The following is a 21,511-nucleotide window of genomic DNA, read 5'->3' as shown; positions in this document are numbered from 1 at the left end:
GATGTTTACATTCCCCTCACCCGCCATATCCCAAACTTATAAGAACGCTACTACACTTGATCTTATCCGAAAGGTTCTTAGAAGTGCTGTTTGGGGAGTAGCCTAGAGACAGGGGCTTGGATTGGCGAAAGCTCGCCTGGCAGCGGAGCGCCAGCTCCATGCCAAGAACCAACTAACATAGTTTTAACTGCAGTACCTTTAATCTACTACTAGTTCACTGCCTCCATACATCGTCCCCTTATCAAACGAGCTGTGTCAGGCAGAATTTTGGATTGTTTTCATGGCTTCCATGTTAACTTTGTCGCCACCCTGCTGTGTAATCCACAAAATATACTGGCAAACTTTTATCATGTACCAATATTATTTGAGCGCTTCTTGCTCACCTTCTTTGGTTCCTCTCTGCTACCCATTGGTTTGAAGCCTGAGTCCATTTAGGGTATGTCGCCATGCCACTCTCTAGCCTTCCGCTGCTGCCGCTGCCTCTGCATGCCGTCCCCTATAGTGTCAGGGTCAATTATTGGATGTTTTAGATGCTATCTAGCTTCATTCTGTCACTCTGTCATGGCCATGCTGTTGCCCATAATTTTGGCATAATGGTGCGATTAAGCAGCCTCAGAGGCATCCATGCATGCTGCCCCTGCTGTTTCCTGTCCATTTCCGTGGTGTTTCCATCCTTTTCTGAGGTTCCCAGGTGTTTGGCCAAGCTTCCCTGTGCAGAGCCTTGGTCCCCTTGAAAAATGCTCGAGTCTCCCATTGACTTCAATGGGGCTCGTTACTCGAAACGAGCACTCGAGCATCGGGAAAAGTTCGTCTCGAATAACGAGTACCCGAGCATTTTAGTGCTCGCTCATCTCTAGTGCTGAGTAACTTTGAGGAGTCAACACAGATGGTCAGTGGCGATGCCGCCATCATCAGCCTCACCATCCCGCTGCTTGGCCTGTTGAAAAACTCTCTGGTCAGCATGAAGTCGGAAGCTTTGCGCTCCTCACAAGAGACGGGGGAAGAAGATTCCCTTGTTGATAGCCAAAGCACCCTTAGGTCTGTTTCTCAGCGCATATCGGAGGAGGTGGAGGAGGATGAGGAGGAAGAGGAGGAGAATGTTGGCGAGACACAAGAGGGGACCATTGTTGAGTCCTTCACTGTTGAGCGTGTATGGGCAGAAGAAGAGGAGTTGGAGGAGTTGGAGGAGGAGGAAATGGACAGTCAGGCCAGTGAGGGGAGTGAATTCTTACGCGTTGGTACTCTGGCGCATATGGCAGATTTCATGCTAGGCTGCCTATCCCGTGACCCTCGCGTTCAAAGAATTTATTCCAGCACCGATTACTGGGTATTCACTCTCCTGGACCCACGGTACAAGCAAAATCTTTCCACTCTCATCCCTGGAGAGGAAAGGAGTGTGAGAATGCATGAATACCAGCAGGCCCTGGTGCACAAGCTGAAACAGTATTTCCCTTCTGACAGCGCTAGCGGCAGAGTGCGTAGTTCTGCGGGACAAGTAGCGAGGGAGAGTAGGCGAGCAGGCAGCTTGTCCAGCACTGGCAAGGGTACGCTTTACAAGGCTTTTGCCAGCTTTATGTCACCCCAGCAAGACACTGTCACCTGTCCCCAGTCTCGGCAGAGTAGGGCTGATCTTTACAGAAAGATGGTGAGGGAGTACGTAGCTGACCATACCATCGTCCTAAATGATCACACAGCTCCCTACAACTACTGGGTTTCAAAGCTGGACATGTGGCACGAACTGGCGCTGTACGCCTTGGAGGTTCTTGCCTGCCCTGCCGCTAGCGTCTTGTCCGAGTGGGTTTTCAGTGCAGCTGGTGGCATCATCACCGATAAGCGTACACGCCTGTCGACTGACAGCGCTGACAGGCTGACGCTTATCAAGATGAATAAAGCCTGGCATTCTCCTAATTTCCAATCTCCACCAGGTGAAGGAAGCTCAACCTGAATAATTTATCCACTCCTCCTCCTCCTCATTTTCCTCCTTCTCCTCCTCTTTGTACAGTAAAGCAGAGGAAACTGGCTATTTTTTGACAGGGCCCACTGGCTCTAGCTATAGTACTTTATGCATTTAATTTTTCTGGAGGGCCACCGACCCGGTCCTCTGTTTTAAACAATTTTTGGGAGTGCCACATACAGGCACTCAATCTATTCAATTTTTCTGGAGGGCCACCTACCTGCTCCTCTGGTTTGAAAACTTTTTTGGACTGCCACATACAGGCACTCAATCTATTCCATTTTTCTGGAGGGCCACCTACCTGCTCCTCTGGTTTGAAAACTTTTTTGGACTGCCACATACAGGCACTCAATCTATTCCATTTTTCTGGAGGGCCACCTACCTGCTCCTCTGGTTTGAAAACTTTTTTGGACTGCCACATACAGGCACTCAATCTATTCCATTTTTATGGAGGGCCACCTACCTGCTCCTCTGGTTTGAAAACTTTTTTGGACTGCCACATACAGGCACTATCCAAATTGAATTGTCTCCATAGCAGCCTCCACACGTTGTCTCCATTGCTACCTCCAAAAGTCGTCCATATAGCTGCCTCCATACATCGTCCCTTTATCAAACGAGGTGTGTCAGGCCGAAATTTGGGTTGTTTTCATGGATTCCACATCAAAGTTGTTAACTTTGTCGCCACCCTGCTGTGTTATCCACAAAATACACTGGCAAACTTTTACCATTTACGGATATTATTTCAGCGCTTCTTGCGCAGATGTTTACATTCCCCTCACCCGCCATATCCTAAACTTATAAGAACGCTACTACACTTGATCTTATACAAAAGGTTCTTAGAAGTGCTGTTTGGGGAGTAGCCTAGAGACAGGGGCTTGGATTGGCGAAAGCTCGCCTGGCAGCGGAGCGCCAGCTCCATGCCAAGAACCAACTAACATAGTTTTAACTGCAGCACCTTTAATCTACTACTAGTTCACTGCCTCCATACATGGCCGCCTTATCAAACGTGCTGTGTCAGGCAGAATTTTGGGTTGTTTTCATGGCTTCCACAACAAACTTGTTAACTTTGTCGCCACCCTGCTGTGTAATCCTCAAAATATACTGGCAAACTTTTACCATTTACGGATATTATTTCAGCGCTTCTTGCGCATCTGTTTACATTCCCCTCACCCGCCATATTCCAAACTTATAAGAACGCTACTACACTTAACTTGGTGCAGGCTGGGACCGAGTCTGACCCTGGGGCTGGTCATATACTGCCGACGCAGAGGATTGCGGGGCCTACCTCGGTCCAGGTGTTTCAGGCCTACTATGCCTCCTCCTCCTGCCACCCCTCCTCCACCTCCTCCTCCTCCGAATTACCATCCGTGGGCATGGCGCCATCAGTCGGTAGCTCTAGGCACAGCAGCAGTGCCGTCGCTAAGCGACAGCAGGCGGTGCTCAAACTGCTGAGCCTAGGTGATAAAAGGCACACCGCCCAAGAGCTATTACAGGGCATTCCACATCAAACTTGTTAACTTTGTCGCCACCGTGCTGTGTAAGCCACAAAATATACTGGAAAACTTTTTTCATTTACGGATATTATTTCAGCGCTTCTTGCGCAGATGTTTACATTCCCCTCACCCGCCATATCCCAAACTTATAAGAACGCTACTACACTTGATCTTATACAAAAGGTTCTTAGAAGTGCTGTTTGGGGAGTAGCCTAGAGACAGGGGCTTGGATTGGCGAAAGCTCGCCTGGCAGCGGAGCGCCAGCTCCATGCCAAGATCCAACTAACATAGTTTGAACTGCAGCACCTTTAATCTACTACTAGTTCACTGCCTCCATACATGGTCCCCTTATCAAACGAGCTGTGTCAGGCAGAATTTTGGGTTGTTTTCATGGCTTCCATGTTAACTTTGTCGCCACCCTGCTGTGTAATCCACAAAATATACTGGCAAACTTTTTTCATGTACCGATATTATTTGAGCGCTTCTTGCTCACCTCCTTTGGTTCCTCTCTGCCACCCATTGGTTTGAAGCCTGAGTCCATTTAGGGTATGTCGCCATGCCACTCTCTAGCCTGCCGCTGCTGCCGCTGCCTCTGCATGCCGTCCCCTATAGTGTCAGGGTCAATTATTGGATATTTTAGATGCTATCTAGCTTCATTCTGTCACTCTGTCATGGCCATGCTGTTGCCCATAATTTTGGCATAATGGTGCGATTAAGCAGCCTCAGAGGCATCCATGCATGCTGCCCCTGCTGTTTCCTGTCCATTTCCGTGGTGTTTTCATCCTTTTCTGAGGTTCCCAGGTGTTTGGCCAAGCTTCCCTGTGCAGAGCCTTGGTCCCCTTGAAAAATGCTCGAGTCTCCCATTGACTTCAATGGGGCTCGTTACTCGAAACGAGCACTCGAGCATCGGGAAAAGTTCGTCTCGAATAACGAGTACCCGAGCATTTTAGTGCTCGCTCATCTCTAATCAGCACCTTTTTTTGCACTTGCACTTTATTGGTTGTTGTTTACACATTTTTTCATCATATTGGCAGCTGTGGGGGTCTTTTGGCAGACAGGTACTTACATCATGTGGGCATATGAATTTATATTTATTGTGTTTCGTGGTTAACAATACTGGTTTACAATTGGACATTTATTCCTGGCATTTTGTATACATTTCTACACCTATTGTTAGGGGTGGTGGGTGGATTGGAGCCATTGTGCTTTGTCCATCCAGTGTGCTTTTTGTGTACTTCTGTACTTTTAATTGATTTTAACTAGAGATGAGCGAGTATACTCGTCCGAGCTTGATGCTCGTTCGAGTATTAAGGTACTCGAAACGGCTCGTTGCTCGGATGAGTATTTCCCCTGCTCGAGATCGAGCATTTAATTAAACAAACACAGTGAAGAACAATGAAGAATAGAATAAAAACAGTGAACACAGGATCATTTAAGTGAAGAACACAGTGAAGAATAGATTACAGATGTTCGGCACATCTGCTTACTTGTCGGAAGATACACGCGGAACGGCAGCAGGGAGACATCGCACAGCAGGGAGACATCTGGCGCAGCAGAGACACATCTGGCGCAGCAGAGACACATCTGGCGCAGCAGAGCCACATCTGGCGCAGCAGAGACACATCGTGCGCAGCAGGGAGACATCGCGCGCAGCAGGGAGACATCGCGCGCAGCAGGGAGACATCGCGGGCACCAGGGAGACATCGTGGGCACCAGGGAGACATCGGGCAGCAGGCAGACATCGGGCAGCAGGCAGACATCGGGCAGCAGGCAGACATCGGGGAGACTTCAGTGGAAGAAGAGGAGCGGATCCCGGGACAGCGTATCTCCTCTCCCGACAAGTAAGCAGATGTGCCGAACATCTGTAATCTATTCTTCACTGTGTTTTTCACTTAAATGATCCTGTGTTCACTGTTTTTATTCTATTCTTCACTGTTCTTCACATCTGATAACTTGTCGGGAGATAATATACGTGCGGAACAGTGAAGAATAGATTGCAGATGTTTGCATACATCTGATAACTTATCAGAAGACATTCTTTTTCAATTAAATAACACATTTTATTCCCGAACCATGGTCCCTTTGAAAAATGCTCGAGTCTCCCATTGACTTCAATGGGGCTCGTTATTCGAGACGAGCACTCGAGCATCTGGAAAAGTTCGTCTCGAATAACGAGCACCCGAGCATTTTAGTGCTCGCTCATCTCTAATTTTAACCCTTGTGTAGTTGTAAGTTGATGTTCTAATAAAGATTACTTTATATTATATTTTTGGTCCATGATAGCACACTTCTTTCTCTTTCGAATGTTCAGTTTGCTCAATTGCTGGTGTGTGGACCCATTCATACTAGATCTGTGCTCGCCCCAAAAGTTTTGTTTGGTACATCTTATCAGACTAGAGAATCTTATCTTATCTCTTATCTCATAGTCTTTTATGTGTCTTTTTGCAAACTGTAATCAGGCTCTCATATGTAATTCACTGAGGAGAGGCTTTCCTCAGTACACTCTGCCATAAAGCCCCAACTGCTAGAGGGCTGCAGTAATAGTTGACTTTGTGGAACTTTCCCCATCTCCCTGCTGCATCTCTGGAGCTCAGCCACAGTGATCTTGAAGTTCTTCTTTACTTCTCTTACCAAGGCTCTTCTTCCATGATTGCTTAGTTTGGCTGGACTGCCAAGTCGAGGAAGAGTTGTTGTCATCCCAAACCTCTTCCGTTTAAGGATTTTGGAGGCCACTGTGCTCTTAGGAACCTTGAGTGCTGCAGAAATTCTTTTGCCAAATCTGTGCCTTACCACAGCTCTCACCTTGCGCAGTGCATGGTACACTGTGAGGTTTTGTATAGACAGATGTTTGCCTTTCATAATCAAGTCCAATCAGTTTAATTCAACACAGCTGGACTATGAAGGTGTAAAGCCATCTCATTGAGTATCTGAAAGAAAAGAGTCTGAATACTTATAACCATATGATATTTCTGTTTTTCTTGTTTAATAAATTAGCAAAAAAATCTATATTTCTTTTTCTTCCTGTCAAGGTGGGATGCAGAGTGTACATTAATGAGTAAAAAAGAACTATTTTGAGACAAAGAGAGAAAATGTAAAGGAGTCTGTACACTTTCCATACCCACTGTATATTAGAAAAAATGTTCTCTACATCCCCCTGTACACAATAAAAAACCTGATGGTATGCTTTAAGGCCTCATACATATTTCTGTATTACAGATATGTTCTGTTCTATGACATAAATGTTATATAAAGGTTGTAGGAGCCTAAGAATTCCAAGTGATTTTTTTCTTTAAAAATATGTTTTTGTCAGATATTTTGAGAATCTAACAAGATAATAATAGATTACTCTATTGCTTCACAATGTCCTTGTTGCCTATAAGTATAACTGCAATTGAGGATATTTATAATATATGTTACTCTTGCATCTATTTCTTTTTAAAGAAATTTGTGATCTCAATCAAGGTTAGAAATATAAAGCCAAATCCAATGTTCTGCACAGGATTAATCACAATCAGCCTCCAGAATGAAAATGATGAAACGCCTGTTTTTCAGTGAGTACACTATGCATTATAACAGTTATTCTAAAAATAAATTAAGTAATATAATTGAATTTTCAGTTTGCTAATCACCTGTTAATGTCATAGAGGCAAGTCTACACACAGTTTGAAAAAGCCTTCTTTACTTGTGGTTACTTAAAACATACATATAGAAGTTATCTACAGAACTACATAAATAGCATTTTAACCTTTTAAAAAATTAATATATTAATAACTTAAATGACAAGTATAGTGAATATACATGAGGAATAACACTATTAAGGTTTTATCTTATGATCTAGCCATTTTCTTTTTATGACTTCTCTCATACACCACAGACAGAAGGAGAGGAGTAGTAGAAATAGAAGCAGGAACATCTATAGTAGGACATTACATAATACTGTTGATGTAAAGGCTGATTGCCTTTAACTAAGTGCTGATTTTTATATTTGTCAATCAGTGCTTGTTTTAGGCAGAACCATTGTAAAGGAACCCCCAGATTTGACTTCCGACTGCCATGGGTTCCTTTGGCCAACATGAGTGGAGTTGAGCTTTTCTCCTTCACATTTCCTTGCAGTACAAATGGCATAAATGAGAATGACTCTCTTGGCTTGGTGCCACTGCATCCTTGGCTGAAGGAGCAAAATAATTCTCTCTTGGACTAAACTCAAGTGGCCTATTATAAAGATGTCAAAGCAACAGAAGACATGTTATAGCACAGCCTAAGTGACTACATTCTACAGGCTTGGCAGCAACTTATTTCCCTGCAGAACAAAGACATGTTAACTTTTACATACTTTATCATTTGCCTTTTGGGGACAGTCTGGATGGCACATTAAATTGTTGAAGGATTCCAAGAAGATACATAATACATTTGTGCTCAAAGAAAATGTATGGGTAGCCTAGGGGAGGGGGGATTTAGGAGATATATAGTTCAGATCAAACAATTTTTGAATGGTTATTATAATTTTGTGTTATTTCCTTATCTGTTACTGTCACAAAAGGAACACTTTTTGTAATGTGTACACAATAAAAATTTGAGGATTTATTTATTCAGAAAGTCATCATAATGTTTTGGTGTAAGAACACTAGTAGTAAGCACAAACCCTAGTTTTTGTATAACAATACTCAAATTCTACTTTCTATGCATGTATTATTTTACACATATTTTATTGGAGATTTCATATGCTGGTCTGTGACACTCAATTTACCTACCTCTGATCAAAGATACCTCTTGACAATATTACAGTGCAGATATACTTTATGTGCAGTAAAAGAAAGAAAGATTACTATGGTAGTCTTCTTATATGTGTTATCCATTGCCTCATTTTTATAAAATCAGCTTTCAAAATTATGCTATTGAAGTGCAGTGCAGCCTCACAGGCTTTTACACTGTAGACAAGCACCTCCTTTACGACCATGAGATTCTGCCCCTTGCAGAATTTTTGTGTCACGTCGGGTATACTGAAGCCGCCACACAAATGTGTTTTGAACATTCTATAAATACATGTGCAAGCAGTTTACACTGAAGAGAATGTGCAGTCAGACAAAAAACTGGTGCAGGAGCTTTAATAAATGTGGCAGTTGATAATAATAATAATAATAATAATAGAAGCTTGCTTCTGTCACTATTTTAATTAGTGATTTTGCTGTGCCTGTGTGTATTTGAGGGTTAATGCAAAGGTGGAAAATTGCTCTCAGAATCCAGAGCAACAGAAATGATGTTGTTTGCATTGTATTTGTTTATGCAATACAAACGTCCAGTGGGTGGGGCTCTGCCTGATCACATATGTGTTCAGTAACCAGCACCTGTGTCTTGCATTTAAACCATGGAAAACATGGGGCGCTGGTTACCAAATGCATGTGTGTCAATGGAAAACATATGAGATTGGGAAGAGCCCCGTCTCCAGGTGTTTGCATTGCATTTGTAAAAGCAATGCCAACACATTTTTTTTTTAGCATTAACAGGTCATATTGCATGTGTTTTTGAAGGAAGAGTTGTTGCATCTATATTTTTGAGGTATACATTTCTCTTTGTTTTATTTAATCATTCAGGGGATGAATAAAAAATAAAAGGCCTGTCATTGGCATTTAAAATGATAAATTTTGCTGTGTTCAGCAATCCTTAGCATTACATTTTATTACAAAAGACAACATAATCCATTAGAAAAGTAACATTCTATGCCACAACATTAACATGTTAAATATCAGTTCAACTTTGTTACATTTATATATACAAAATGCATGAGGCATGAAGTCTAGTAACTTTAAAACTAACTTTAATACAATTCCTCAATTAAGAACATTTGGGGGTCCCAGGCTGTTGAGCTGTTTTATTAAAAAATAAAGAAAGGAATTTAGCATGGCTTGTATGCCAGGGACAGGGCAAGGAGTCGCCTGGGGAGGGCCAAAGAGTGGTCTGAAAAGGGCCAAGGAGTGGATCGGGCCAGGGCAAATCACAACAAATCAGTTTTAGAAGAAAAACATTTATACTTCCAAAAACAGAAGGGAGAATTCAGCTCTAGATACTGTAGATCAGAAATCCAAATGTGCATATTCTAATGGTATTATTATTAAAATAAAAAATGCATTTATGTATTCTTTATCGTAGAAATTTCCCAAATCAAACTATTGACATCCCTGAAAATCTTCCTCCTGGAACAGTTGTACTTAAAGTCCAGGCAACAGATCGTGATATAGGAGACAGTGTACACTATGAATTTTTTACAACTTACCCTGGGCTTTTTATAGATGAGGGTAAGTCAAATAATAAATGGCATAATACATACATATAATGCAAGTGTACTTCAGATTATATTTTATGGAACAGTCTACTAAAAGCTCCTCACTATACTTATACAGGAACAACATGTTTGTTGATAACACATAGTCATACTGTATTGTCAAGGAAATATAATTATAAGGCTAGCTGCACATGAATTTGTGGAAACAGACCTGCATTTTGGCTCCATCCCACAGACTAAACACATCGTTCAGGAAGGGAGGCCTTTCATCATATGCAAAAATTCCCTGTATGCCAGCTGAACTACAGGGCTAGTATTGTCGGTGGGATTGGACCAACATCCATGGACTGTAAAGGTTTCTGTTCATCCAGTCTTAGGTTGGGGTACCACAGGGTACACTCGCAGCATATAAGACTAGATTTGTGGCAGATAGCCTGTTTCAATAAACAGCAGTAGTCAATGAAATATAACTTAATGTCATCCACATGCTGCATAATAGTAAGCTCTCCCCACAGCATGTCACATAATGCTGCAGGTTTTGACCGTTATTTCATCCTTTGCATTGAAAAAGTGACAGCACCAAGTAAACCTCAGGAATTTAACCACAAAAGCATTCCATTTTGGGGGCAGATTTTGCAGTTCAGATGTAAAGTCAACAAATCAAATACCATGTGGGACTCATCATTAAGTGTATGTAACAGGACAGAAAATGAAGCAGGCTCAAATGTCTATCCTGTTGAAGAACTAGTAAGAAAGGTATTAAAAAGGGGAACAAAAACAGGCGCCAACTGTATCAAATCTGTTTTAGAGAGCTTGATAGGTATATTTTTTAGTTATCCTCACCTACAACCGGTACAATGCGTTAAAGGGCTTGGGTTGTAATTGCTGTATTGGTCCGGCTGCCTTCCTGGTATCTGAGACGCGGAGTCGTCTAGGTAGCGTAATGATAGATAGGTAGTGTATATCCCGGTGATATCTTGCGGTGCCAGATCCTCAGATTAATGAAACCTTTCTTGTAATTTTATGGTTTCTTTATTGGCTAGAAGACGCCTTCCTCAGTTCAGTACATCATCAAGATGTAGGTCCTGTTGAAGAACAGAATACCTACTATAGATGTCAATCACAACAGGGAGTAAGAACTGGTGTCTAAATGCAAATTTTTCCTAGCAAAAACAAAAAAAAAACTAACCTTTGAAAAATGATGCAAAAACATGGTGTCAACATAGACAATTCAGCATGATGGAGTAGTAAATAAGCACTCCACCTAATGTTACTTCTGACATGGCAACTAGACTGATACAGCTCTACTGAATTCACAACTCATCTTTTATGCTATTTATTTGTTTTACATATGGAAGATACTGGGGAAATAAAAATTGCCTATTTATTGGACTATGAAGACCCGAATATAGTTCATGAACAGCGACTAGTTATCCATGCATTTGATAATGACAGAGTTCATGTAACAGCAGCAGAATTATCAGTGAAACTCATAGATGTCAATGATAACTATCCTCAATGTGAAGGATACCCTAACATGTAAGTAACATGTATCCTTTAGTTAGACTGAAAATATAACATCTACTGGCAAATTCTTGTGATTCCTGAAATCCTTCAGATGAGAAGTGATTTTCACAAAAAACTCTGCTGCTTGTAAATATACAGCACCATTAAGCACTGAATGATCACCAGATTTATTGTTTTTATTTCTGTTTTCATTTAGCAGATATGACATATGATGTTTATTCAATTTATTAAATACTTTTCAGACCTAGAACATGTTGCAGTTGCTGGGCAAAATATAATCCCATCTTTAAGTCATTCAAAAATTATTTCATAGGTTAAAACCTGGGCTACCTAATTGAAGTATCTCTGCTTGAACAAAGCTTTTTGATTTCTTGTATGTTGTTTTCTTGACTTCATGCATGTTCAATTTTAAGACATCTACTACCAGGATCAAGGATTGTAAACCAAGAACACTGATATACTGGTACGTGCCCCCTCTGGCAGGTTCTGCTCTTTTTTTAGCTTTTTATCTGCTGATTTTTTAAAAGAATTGTAAAATTATGTAAATGAGCCTGAGGGGGCTCTGACCTACATAGTTGTTAATGGAGACTCGAGACCCTCAGGCTAATATGCATAATTTTGTAAGGCCTTTTTGTCTTAAAATAAGGGCATACAAAGCTTTAAGATGAGAAGATCCTGCCAGAGGGGCATATACAGTATGTTGTGCTTGGTATACAATACTTGAGTCTTATGGTAGATGTCCGTTAAGGTACCATTTAGCTGTAATAAAGATATGGCACATGGACAACTTTTTCTATAACCAAAGTTTAAGTTACAATCTACTTGATTTCTCCACTGACACAATCACAGCAAATTAAATATGCTATATATAGTACTGAATCAAAACATATTGTTGAGTGAACTAGAATCGCAAAGTTCAGGTTTGTACAGAACCTTCCCAAATACAAATTTCAATTGATCTGCTCATCATTACTCATGACTAAAAGGCCAATGCAAAGTATTGATGTATAATCTACTCCCCTCCTATCATTTTAAAGAAATGTATCTGGTATAATACTTTAGTTATACAGTCCCAATAATAATGAGAAGCACACTGCTGCTGCCATAGGTCAAGCCACGATTAAGGCAGAGATAAACCACAAAAGCAAAGGTATAAAAATCCAGGTTTATTTCCATATACTCACAAAGATTATTTTAGTATAAGGTATAAAATAAAATAGAAAATAAAGAGATTTTATTAATTCACACAAATTAATAATGCAAACAAGGCAATGCTGTACAATAAATTCGAGTGACAACAGAACAGCAAAACACCCAACCTCAGGGTTCTATAATCTGTAAGGAAAAGAAAAAAAAAGCCAGGTGGTTCAGGTTACTGTGATGAGAAATTCTATAACCATGCTACTGTATCAAAGTCATACCTATAATATGTACTTTATTTTTTATTTCTATTAGGATCCAAGTTGCTGAAACAACTGCCATTAACAGCACTTTGCTGCAAATTATATGTGTGGATAAAGACTTAGAAGAACCAAATAATGTTCTCAATTATAGTTTGAATCCTCTCGATGAGTTTTCAGCAAAAAAATTTACCCTCAAAGGCAATACAATCATTGTGAGTTAACTATTGAATACTGTATATGAAAAACAATATAAATTTTATGGTGCAGAAGGCATGTAAAAATCACCATAACCACCAGTTTTATGGCTTTGTGCCCCATACACCATTTTGGGCATTACAGGTTGGAGAGCAGGGGGGAGTGGGGTGGGCAGTAGGCAAGGATGTAAATACCATGGCTCATCACTTTTACTATAGCTTCTTCTGGAAAACTGGTAAAGACTGTAGCTGGAATCTCGGTTAGGTCTTGGTCTTAATAGGTCTGCCCTAAGAGATATAACTTGTATCTGCAAAGAGGCTAGAGCCTGCGTTGAGCCAACAAAAGAGGCATTGTGTAACGTGCAAAACTATCCTGTGATAATAAATTCCCCTCAATCTTCATTATTAAAAAATATAGTAACAGTAGTGATGGTGTCTTCAGACACGAGGCTGCATTGTAGGGAGACAAGTGTTTTTCATGATTTTTACTCTAATTTTATTTATTTTCTGAACAGTCTGGACCAGAATCTTTAGATTATGATCATATGGAATTTTCTGGCATGCAGTTCAGGCATATACTGCTCATTGATGTCTCTGACTCTGGGACACCTTCTCTAACAAGTAAGTCTCCATTGTTGTATTTTACTAATATCTAATTCGACATCAACACAAAAATAATCTGTGACCTCTGGTGAAGCTCTCTGGATGCTTTACTTTAGCCCCAAGCTAAAAATCTAAATCTAATTGTCACTGGGACAAAAGAAATTTGACCAGAGTTACAATTATAAAATATATCTGATCCGACTTACATACAAATTCAACTCAAGAACAAACCTAAAGAACCTATGTTGCACATAACCCAGGGATAACATGTATGTAGAGTATTTAATATAGAATTCAACTACAATTTTTAAAAATATGGTTCGTTTGCCTCATATGAGCATAAATATTACTGACATGTAATTCTAACTATATTTCAATTCTTCTAGGCACAGTCACAGTGATTGTAAGGGTAACACGTGTAAATGAATTTGATCCAGACCCATCAATAAATGTGTTTGCAGTGTTTGAAAACAGTCCAGTGGGCTCACTGGTGGGAACAACCAAATTTACAGACATTGACTGGCCATTTGATAACATCAAGTTCACTTTTGCTGGTGGCGATTATGGCAGTCCACCAAAGTTCTACATAGAGCCAGACACAGGTGGTATTACTGTATGAATATTTTATTTGTATAACTCTTTTTATTATTTTGTTATACAAGAAGAATTACATATTGCAGGTAAATTCAACAAGGTTTAAACAGTTTCTTGTACGTCACATTTGTTACAGATGTATTTATAACACAATACTTTTTCTTAATATATAACTTCGCCCTATTGAATGGGCATAGGGCAAATCAGTTCTGTAACCTAGCTACATAGTGAGATACAAGTTGGTTATTTGCATTTTATTGAACAATAAACTTTTGAAAAACTTTAGAAAAAAGAATTTCAGTGCACAATCGTTTGTATGAATTTTAGCTGTGTTGTTGTTCAAGTCAGTGTTATCATAAAATATAATATTTGTTAAGCGACAGTGAGGTGTTTTTGGTGGCATTTTAAGTAGTGATTGTTTTTTGGTCCCGGATATCATCTAACCAGGATTACTCTCTTGTGTTGCAATGTTGAATGTGGTGGGGTTCCTGAATAATTTCCATGGTGTCCATAATTGCGTGAATTGCTCATGAGATCTGCTTTCCCAGCTAGCTATTTCCTCCATCCTACAGATATTGTCTAGTCGGATCAGCCATTCGTCAATAGAGGGAGGCTCTTTTTGTAACCATTTAGGGGGAATGGCTAGTTTAGGCGCTTGAACTAGATGAGTGGCTAGACCTCGACCATGTGGGCTCCATGTTTCATTAGGACCGACCCTGGATTTAATGTAATCTTTTTGCCTGTAATTTAAGCAATGTAGCTTTGGACTTCCTCCCAGAAACGGAATAGTTAAGGGCATTTCCAGAAGATGTGTCCCAGTGTGGCTCCCCTGTTTCGACATCTCCAACAAGTGTCGTTCGTGGTAAGATGCTTTTTCTTTAGAATGTCTGGAGTATTGTACCACCTTGTCATAAGTTTATATGAGTTTTCTTGGATTTTGACGCACCTTGAAAAGCCATGCGACCTCTTATGGATTTTTTGGATTTGGGCTTGGCTAATGTTTATGTTGAGATCTGTTTGCCAGCTTCTTATATAGGCAGGAACAGTGTGTTGTCTCTGGTTTAGTATATAATCATAAAGTGTTGCTATCGCCCCACTTTGGTAACGTTCCATTTTGTAACCATTTTTCGAGCCAGGTCGGATCATGGAGAATAGGGTGATTTTTGATAAGTTGTGTCTGGTGAAATCTAAGCTCTTCTAGTTGGAGAAAGTTTAACGATGGTATGTCCTCTTTAAGGATCCCTTCAAATTAATAAATTGTTTATGAAAGATTTTAAGCGGCTTCTTATCTAAGTTCTTCCAGAAATGTGAGGGGTCATTTTTATTATCAGGGTTTTCTAAGAAAGGTATTAAGCTGCTAGGAAGTAGTGGTGAGGGATGTCCTAATATGCGTAAGTTTTTGGACGAGGATAGTATCGTCTGAGTAGTGCCTTTAGTGATCGGATTTTCGCATGTGTTTAATTGAATGATATCCCACAGTTGTGTTTTTTGGCTCTGGGTCATTAAAGCAAGCTCCAAAGATGTGCTACGGTTGCTAAGATTTTTATTATGTAAAGTGATCCATCTTTTAAGATGATTTGCTCTGTAGTATGTTATTATATCTCGTAGGCCAGTGATGGCGATCCTTTTAACAGCCGAGTGCCAAAATTGCAACCCAAAACCTCCCTTATTTATCGCGAGGTGCCAACCACAAATTAAAGCAGTAACTTATCGCTCCCTGTTCAACAACTTTCAATCATATTGGCCTCCTGAGGACAGCAACACAGTAGAAAGATGGAAAATTTACATCACTTCTTTCCAGTTTCCCTCTGTACACAGAGAATCGTGGGGCCAGCAGGAGGTCCTCCCAAAATAATTCAGCCCTGTCTACTCATTCTCCCTCTTCCTACAGTCCCAAGTAGCAAAGGAAGTATCAAAATATGACTGAAAGCAGCATCTATTAAGTTGCTTGGAACTGCAGGAAGATTCTTTGAGTCCTCTCTGGTGTGCTGGGGTGATGGCCTGAGTGCCCACAGAAAGGGCTCTGAGTGCCGCCTCTGGCACCCGTGCCATAGGTTCGCCATCACTGTCGTAGGCCAATATCTCCCTGGGATTTCTTAAGTATTAACCTGTCATAAGAGGCTCTTGCATTCTTGTCCTTCCATAGAAAGGTTGTGAATAGTCTTTTAAGTTTTGCAAAAAATATTTTAGGGACCGTTATTGGCAAAGTTTCTTCCTGCCTATCCAAGACACATAGGATAATGCTAAAGAATCTAGTAATGTAGAAATTTGTGCTAATAAAGGGAGGTAGTTTTCCTTGTATAGCCAAGAGCATTTCTTAGTCACATATATATCGAGATATTTTAGTTTCTTGGGTTGCCATACAAAGGGGTATTCTTTCTGAAGGTTTGTTATGATCTTTTGTGGAACCGTGATGTCTAAAGCTTCAGATTTTGAAAGATTTATTTTGAAGTTTGATATCTGCTGTGGGGAATTGCTCTGGTAGTTGATTGGTAGCAGTGCAGGAAGCAGTGACACATGCAGGTTTAAAGTCCAATTTAAGTGTTTATTCACACTTGCAAAATAGAACACAACTTCAGCCTTGGCTTAGGCACATGCAAAAAAACATTACAAAAGTAATTCCTGCCCGGCTAGGCGCTGTCTAATACATTTCACGAACCCTAGCTATCCGGGTACCAGGCTGCCTGGCACCTGCTCTTGGCCAGCAGCAAGACAGGAGACTCTCAGTTACCTTTGCTGTGAGAATGCAATCTCGCTTTCAGCTCTCCAGGTAGGGCCTCTCCTACTGCTTCTGGCCTGCAGACTAAATCAGGCCCTAACGAGGCCTGTGACCCGCACCTGTGGGCAATTCACAAACCCAGGACCGAAGCCCGGGTGGAGCAGGAGTCCCACTACCAGCCTACCCCTACTCCATAATAAGCAGGCCCAGTACGGACATTACAAATGTGTCTGTGTTATCTAGGCCAACACAGACAAAACAGACTATTCCTGCTTATCATGTCTGCATTAACCCTTGGGTTACTGCAGACAAACCCAGGGCTTTTACCACATGCATTTCATCTGCCTGTAGGACAGATAGCGGTTTTCCTACACAATACCTCTTACTTTCTCACATACCCTCCCCCTCAGTTCAGACCCACCGGGGCGAACTCCTGACATTAAGCAATGCGTTCGGGACAAGGCATCCGCATTGCCCTGTAGTTTCCCGGCTCTGTGCTCCACTGTAAAGCTGAAATTTTGGAGGGACAAGAACCACCTAGTGACCCTGGCATTCTTCTCCTTAGTTCTACTCATCCACGTGAGAGGAGAGTGGTCAGTTATTAGACGGAACCGTCGTCCCAGCAAGTAGTACCGTAGGGACTCTAATGCCCATTTTATCGCCAGACATTCCTTCTCTACGATACTGTAATTTTTCTCTGCTGGCGTGAGCTTCCTGCTCAGGTAGGTAATGGGGTGTTCTTCTCCATTCACCTCCTGAGACAGGACCGCTCCCAGCCCTACATCTGACGCATCCGTCTGTACAATAAACTCTCTCTTGAAGTTTGGCATAATGAGGACGGGAGATCCACACAACGCAGACTTCAAGGCCTGAAAAGCACCTTCTGCTTGTTCATTCCATCGCACCATGACCGGCCTTTTACCCTTCAGCAAGTCTGTCAGGGGAGCGGACACGGTGGCAAAGTTTGGTATAAACCGTCTGTAGTACACGACAATGCCCAGGAATGCCCTGACTTGTTTTATGCTCACTGGTTGAGGCCAACCCTGTATAGCGTCAATCTTGTTGACCTGAGGTTTAATTATACCTCGACCAATCACATACCCCAAATAGTGTGTCTCCTCCATTCCCAGCGCACACTTCTTGGGGTTTGCAGTCAGGCCCGCTGCCCTTAGAGAGTTTACTACGGCCTGTACCTTGGCCAAGTGACTTCAAACTTAGACACCTCATTCAATTTTCTAAAATCGTTGCAAAATCGCAACGTCCCATCCGGTTTGGGAATTAGAACAATTGGACTGGCCCACTCACTTTTGGACTCCTCAATAACCCCTAGTTTCAGCATCTTCTGAACTTCTTCTGATATGGCTTGTCTACGAGCTTCAGGGACTCGGTACGGCCTTAATCTTACCTTTACCCCTGGCTAAGTGACAATATCATGTTTAATTACAGATGTGTAGCCTGGCAACTCTGAGAACACATCTGTATTTCTTGCCATTTAGCGAGAAACTTACTTTCTACAGTGGGGACTAGTACCAACACACGATCACCGGGATTAAAGGTCCTTACTTTTGCTGACCTGTTATAAACCCGGCTTTGAGTTCTTTGTGCCTCCTCCATATGCTCCTTGACAATGGGCATGGCGGCCGCCACCCTGTCCTGCATATCTTAGATATGGTCTATTACACTTTTGTGGGGGGTGGGCTCTTGTTCCCATGTCTCTTTGGCTATGTCCAGGAGACCCCTGGGATGTCTGCCATACACTAACTCAAACGGCGAGAACCCAGTAGAGGCTTGTGGAACCTCTCGGATGGCGAACACTAAATATGGCAACAGTACATCCCAGTCCTTCCCATCCTTGTTTACCACCTTTTTTAGCATACTCTTTAAAGTTTTGTTAAACCGTTCTACCAATCCATCCGTCTGAGGATGGTACACAGAGGTGCGTAACTGTTTAATATTAAAGAGCCGACATAGCTCCTTGGTGACTTTTGACATAAAAGGAGTCCCCTGATCTGTGAGGATCTCCTTGAGAAGTCCCACCCGGCAGAACATGGCAAACAACTCTTTAGCAATTAGTTTCGCCGAGGTGTGCCGTAGTGGGATGGCCTCAGGATATCGGGTAGCATAGTCCATGACTACCAGGATATGCTGATGCCACCGAGCAGATTTAACCAAAGGACCGACCAAATCCATGGCGACCCTTTAAAAAGGTACCTATATAATGGGCAGAGGTACCAACGGACTTCGAAAGTGTACCATGGGAGCATGCAATTGACAATCAGGGCAAGTTTCACAATACCTTTTTACCCTATCGTACACTCCGGGCCAATAAAAACGCTGCAAGATGCGTTCCAGAGTTTTTGTGGTACCTAGGTGCCCTCCCATCACATGCTTATGTGCAAGGTCTAACACCATCTGACGATATGGCTGAGGTACCATTAACTGCTCCCGGGTTTCACCGTGGACCTTATCAATGCGGTACAATAACTCCTGATTTACCACCACTCGAGGGAACAACTTATCCGCACCTGGGTGCTGAGGCACACCATTAATCTCTACCACATTTTCTCTGGCGCGGACCAGAGTGGGGTCCTGGAGTTGGGCAGTACCAAAGTTGTCACGGGATACCTCCAAATCCGACAACTGCGGTCCTGTCACTACCTCCTCAGTTTCGCCTGCCATAACATCTAGGGGAAACATTACACTTCCATCTTCTGTGGCGGTCACCCCTGCGGCAGGAACTTCAGAATCTGGGTCATCAGGCTCGGGTTCAGAGATCTGACCAGACAACTCTTGGTTTCCCCGCCATAGAGTCCAGAACATGGGGAAGTCCCGTCCCAAAATAAGATCATGGGGCAAGTTCATGACAACCGCTGCCTCATGTAGCGTCTCTCCACAAGAGGTTTGGAAGTTAATAACTGTGGTGGGGTGGTCCTTTACGTCCCCATGGATGCACAGGACTCCAACTGTGCGCCCTGTGACCACCTTGGGGTCTGTGAGGGACCCATTAATCAAGGTCACCCGACTGCCTGAGTCCAGCAGGGCCAACGCTGGATGCCCTGCCACAGTCACCCGGCACAGGTGGCGCTCATCAGCAGAGTCGGGGCTAGTAGCTGTGTAGACAGGGGCAGCATAGAGAGAAACCCTTCTGGCGGAACTGCAGTCCATGGGCTCTGAGGAATTGGGGCAATGGGCTGCAATATGACCTGGCTCATGGCAGGTCCAACAGGTGGGAGCCTCCCCCCTCTTCCTCCCCTGGGGTACTTCCCGGACATTGGGAGTTGTCCTGCCCCGGGAATTTGTGGGTGACAAGACCTTCCGTGCCTTAAGGCCTGTCTTGGTATTAGGGGCTTTCTTTGTTAGGGCCTGAGTGGCACAAAACCTCTCCACCAACCCCACCAGTGCATCGGCATCAGACGGGTCCCCGTGTCCCACCCATTGTTGGATCTCACCCGGCAAGGCCCTCAGGAAACGGTCCAAAACAACCTTCTCGACCATCTGGGCTGGGGTTGATGTCTCCGGCTGAAGCCACTTGCGGACCAAGTGAACAAGTTGGTGCATCTGCCCCCTCGGTGGTAGCGCCTCCTTGTATCTCCAGCTATTCACTCTTTGAGCGCGTAGATGCTGATCCACTCCTAGTCGGGCCAAGATCTCTGCCTTTACCTTGGAGTAGTCCCGGGCATACTCCTCGCTCAGGTCGTAGTATGCCTGCTGGGGATCAGCGACGAGGAAGGGGGCCAACACCTCTGCCCAGTGCTGCTGTGGCAACCTCTCTCGGGTGGCCACCCTCTCAAAGCCTGTCAGATAGGCCTCCACATCATCCTCGGCGGTCATCTTGGTCATAGCTTTGCGGACCTCTTTCCTGGCGTCCTTCACCGTCATTGCTGGGACAGTCCTTTGCTGAGCAGCGGTCAGGGCTGTTACCTGCTGGAGAAGCAATCTGTTTGTCTCTTGCTGCTGCACGTTGGACTGGACAAGCTGCTTGATTAACTCCTCCATGGCTGTGGCTTGCAGCTTTAGTGCTGTCCAGGACATGCACTAGTGTATACTTCACTGCACTATGCCAGCTCCAATCCACCATGTGTGGGGATTTGCTCTGGTAGTTGACTGGTAGCAGTGCAGGAAGCAGTGACACACGCAGGTTTAAAGTCCAATTTAAGTGTTTATTCACACTTGCAAAACAGAACACAACTTCAGCCTTGGCTTAGGCACATGCAAAAAAACATTACAAAAGTAATTCCTGCCCGGCTAGGCGCTGTCTAATACATTTGACGAACCCTAGCTATCCGGGTACCAGGCTGCCTGGCACCTGCTCTTGGCCAGCAGCAAGACAGGAGACCCTCAGTTACCTTTGCTGTGAGAATGCAATCTCGCTTTCAGCTCTCCAGGTAGGGCCTCTCCTACTGCTTCTGGCCTGCAGACTAAATCAGGCCCTAATGAGGCCTGTGACCCGCACCTGTGGGCAATTCACAAACCCAGGACCGAAGCCCGGGTGGAGTAGGAGTCCCACTACCAGCCTACCCCTACTCCATAATAAGCAGGCCCAGTACGGACATTACAAATGTGTCTGTGTTAGCTAGGCCAACACAGACAAAACAGACTATTCCTGCTTATCATGTCTGCATTAACCCTTGGGTTACTGCAGACAAACCCAGGGCTTTTACCACATGCATTGCATCTGCCTGTAGGACAGATAGCGGTTTTCCCACACAATACCTCTTACTTTCTCACACCGCCCAAACTCATT

The 21,511-nt window shown here is 43.0% G+C and overlaps 1 protein-coding gene across 1 annotated transcript in view; it reads left to right on the top strand.

The window, feature by feature from the left end:
• Positions 1 to 21,511, top strand: part of LOC140127061 (cadherin-related family member 3-like) — a 108,843-nt gene that overhangs the window by 53,048 nt on the left and 34,284 nt on the right. The window contains exons 11-16 of the mRNA XM_072147276.1: positions 6,889 to 6,998; positions 9,595 to 9,740; positions 11,086 to 11,266; positions 12,710 to 12,869; positions 13,367 to 13,472; positions 13,841 to 14,056. Of these exons, the coding sequence (XP_072003377.1) occupies positions 6,889 to 6,998; positions 9,595 to 9,740; positions 11,086 to 11,266; positions 12,710 to 12,869; positions 13,367 to 13,472; positions 13,841 to 14,056 (919 nt within the window). The remainder of the gene's footprint in view (positions 1 to 6,888; positions 6,999 to 9,594; positions 9,741 to 11,085; positions 11,267 to 12,709; positions 12,870 to 13,366; positions 13,473 to 13,840; positions 14,057 to 21,511) is intronic.

Source organism: Engystomops pustulosus, chromosome 4 (assembly GCF_040894005.1).
Source record: "Engystomops pustulosus chromosome 4, aEngPut4.maternal, whole genome shotgun sequence".
NCBI classification, from domain to species: domain Eukaryota; kingdom Metazoa; phylum Chordata; class Amphibia; order Anura; family Leptodactylidae; genus Engystomops; species Engystomops pustulosus.
Note: the sequence above shows the minus strand (reverse complement) of the source record. Positions and strands in the feature narration are given on the sequence as shown.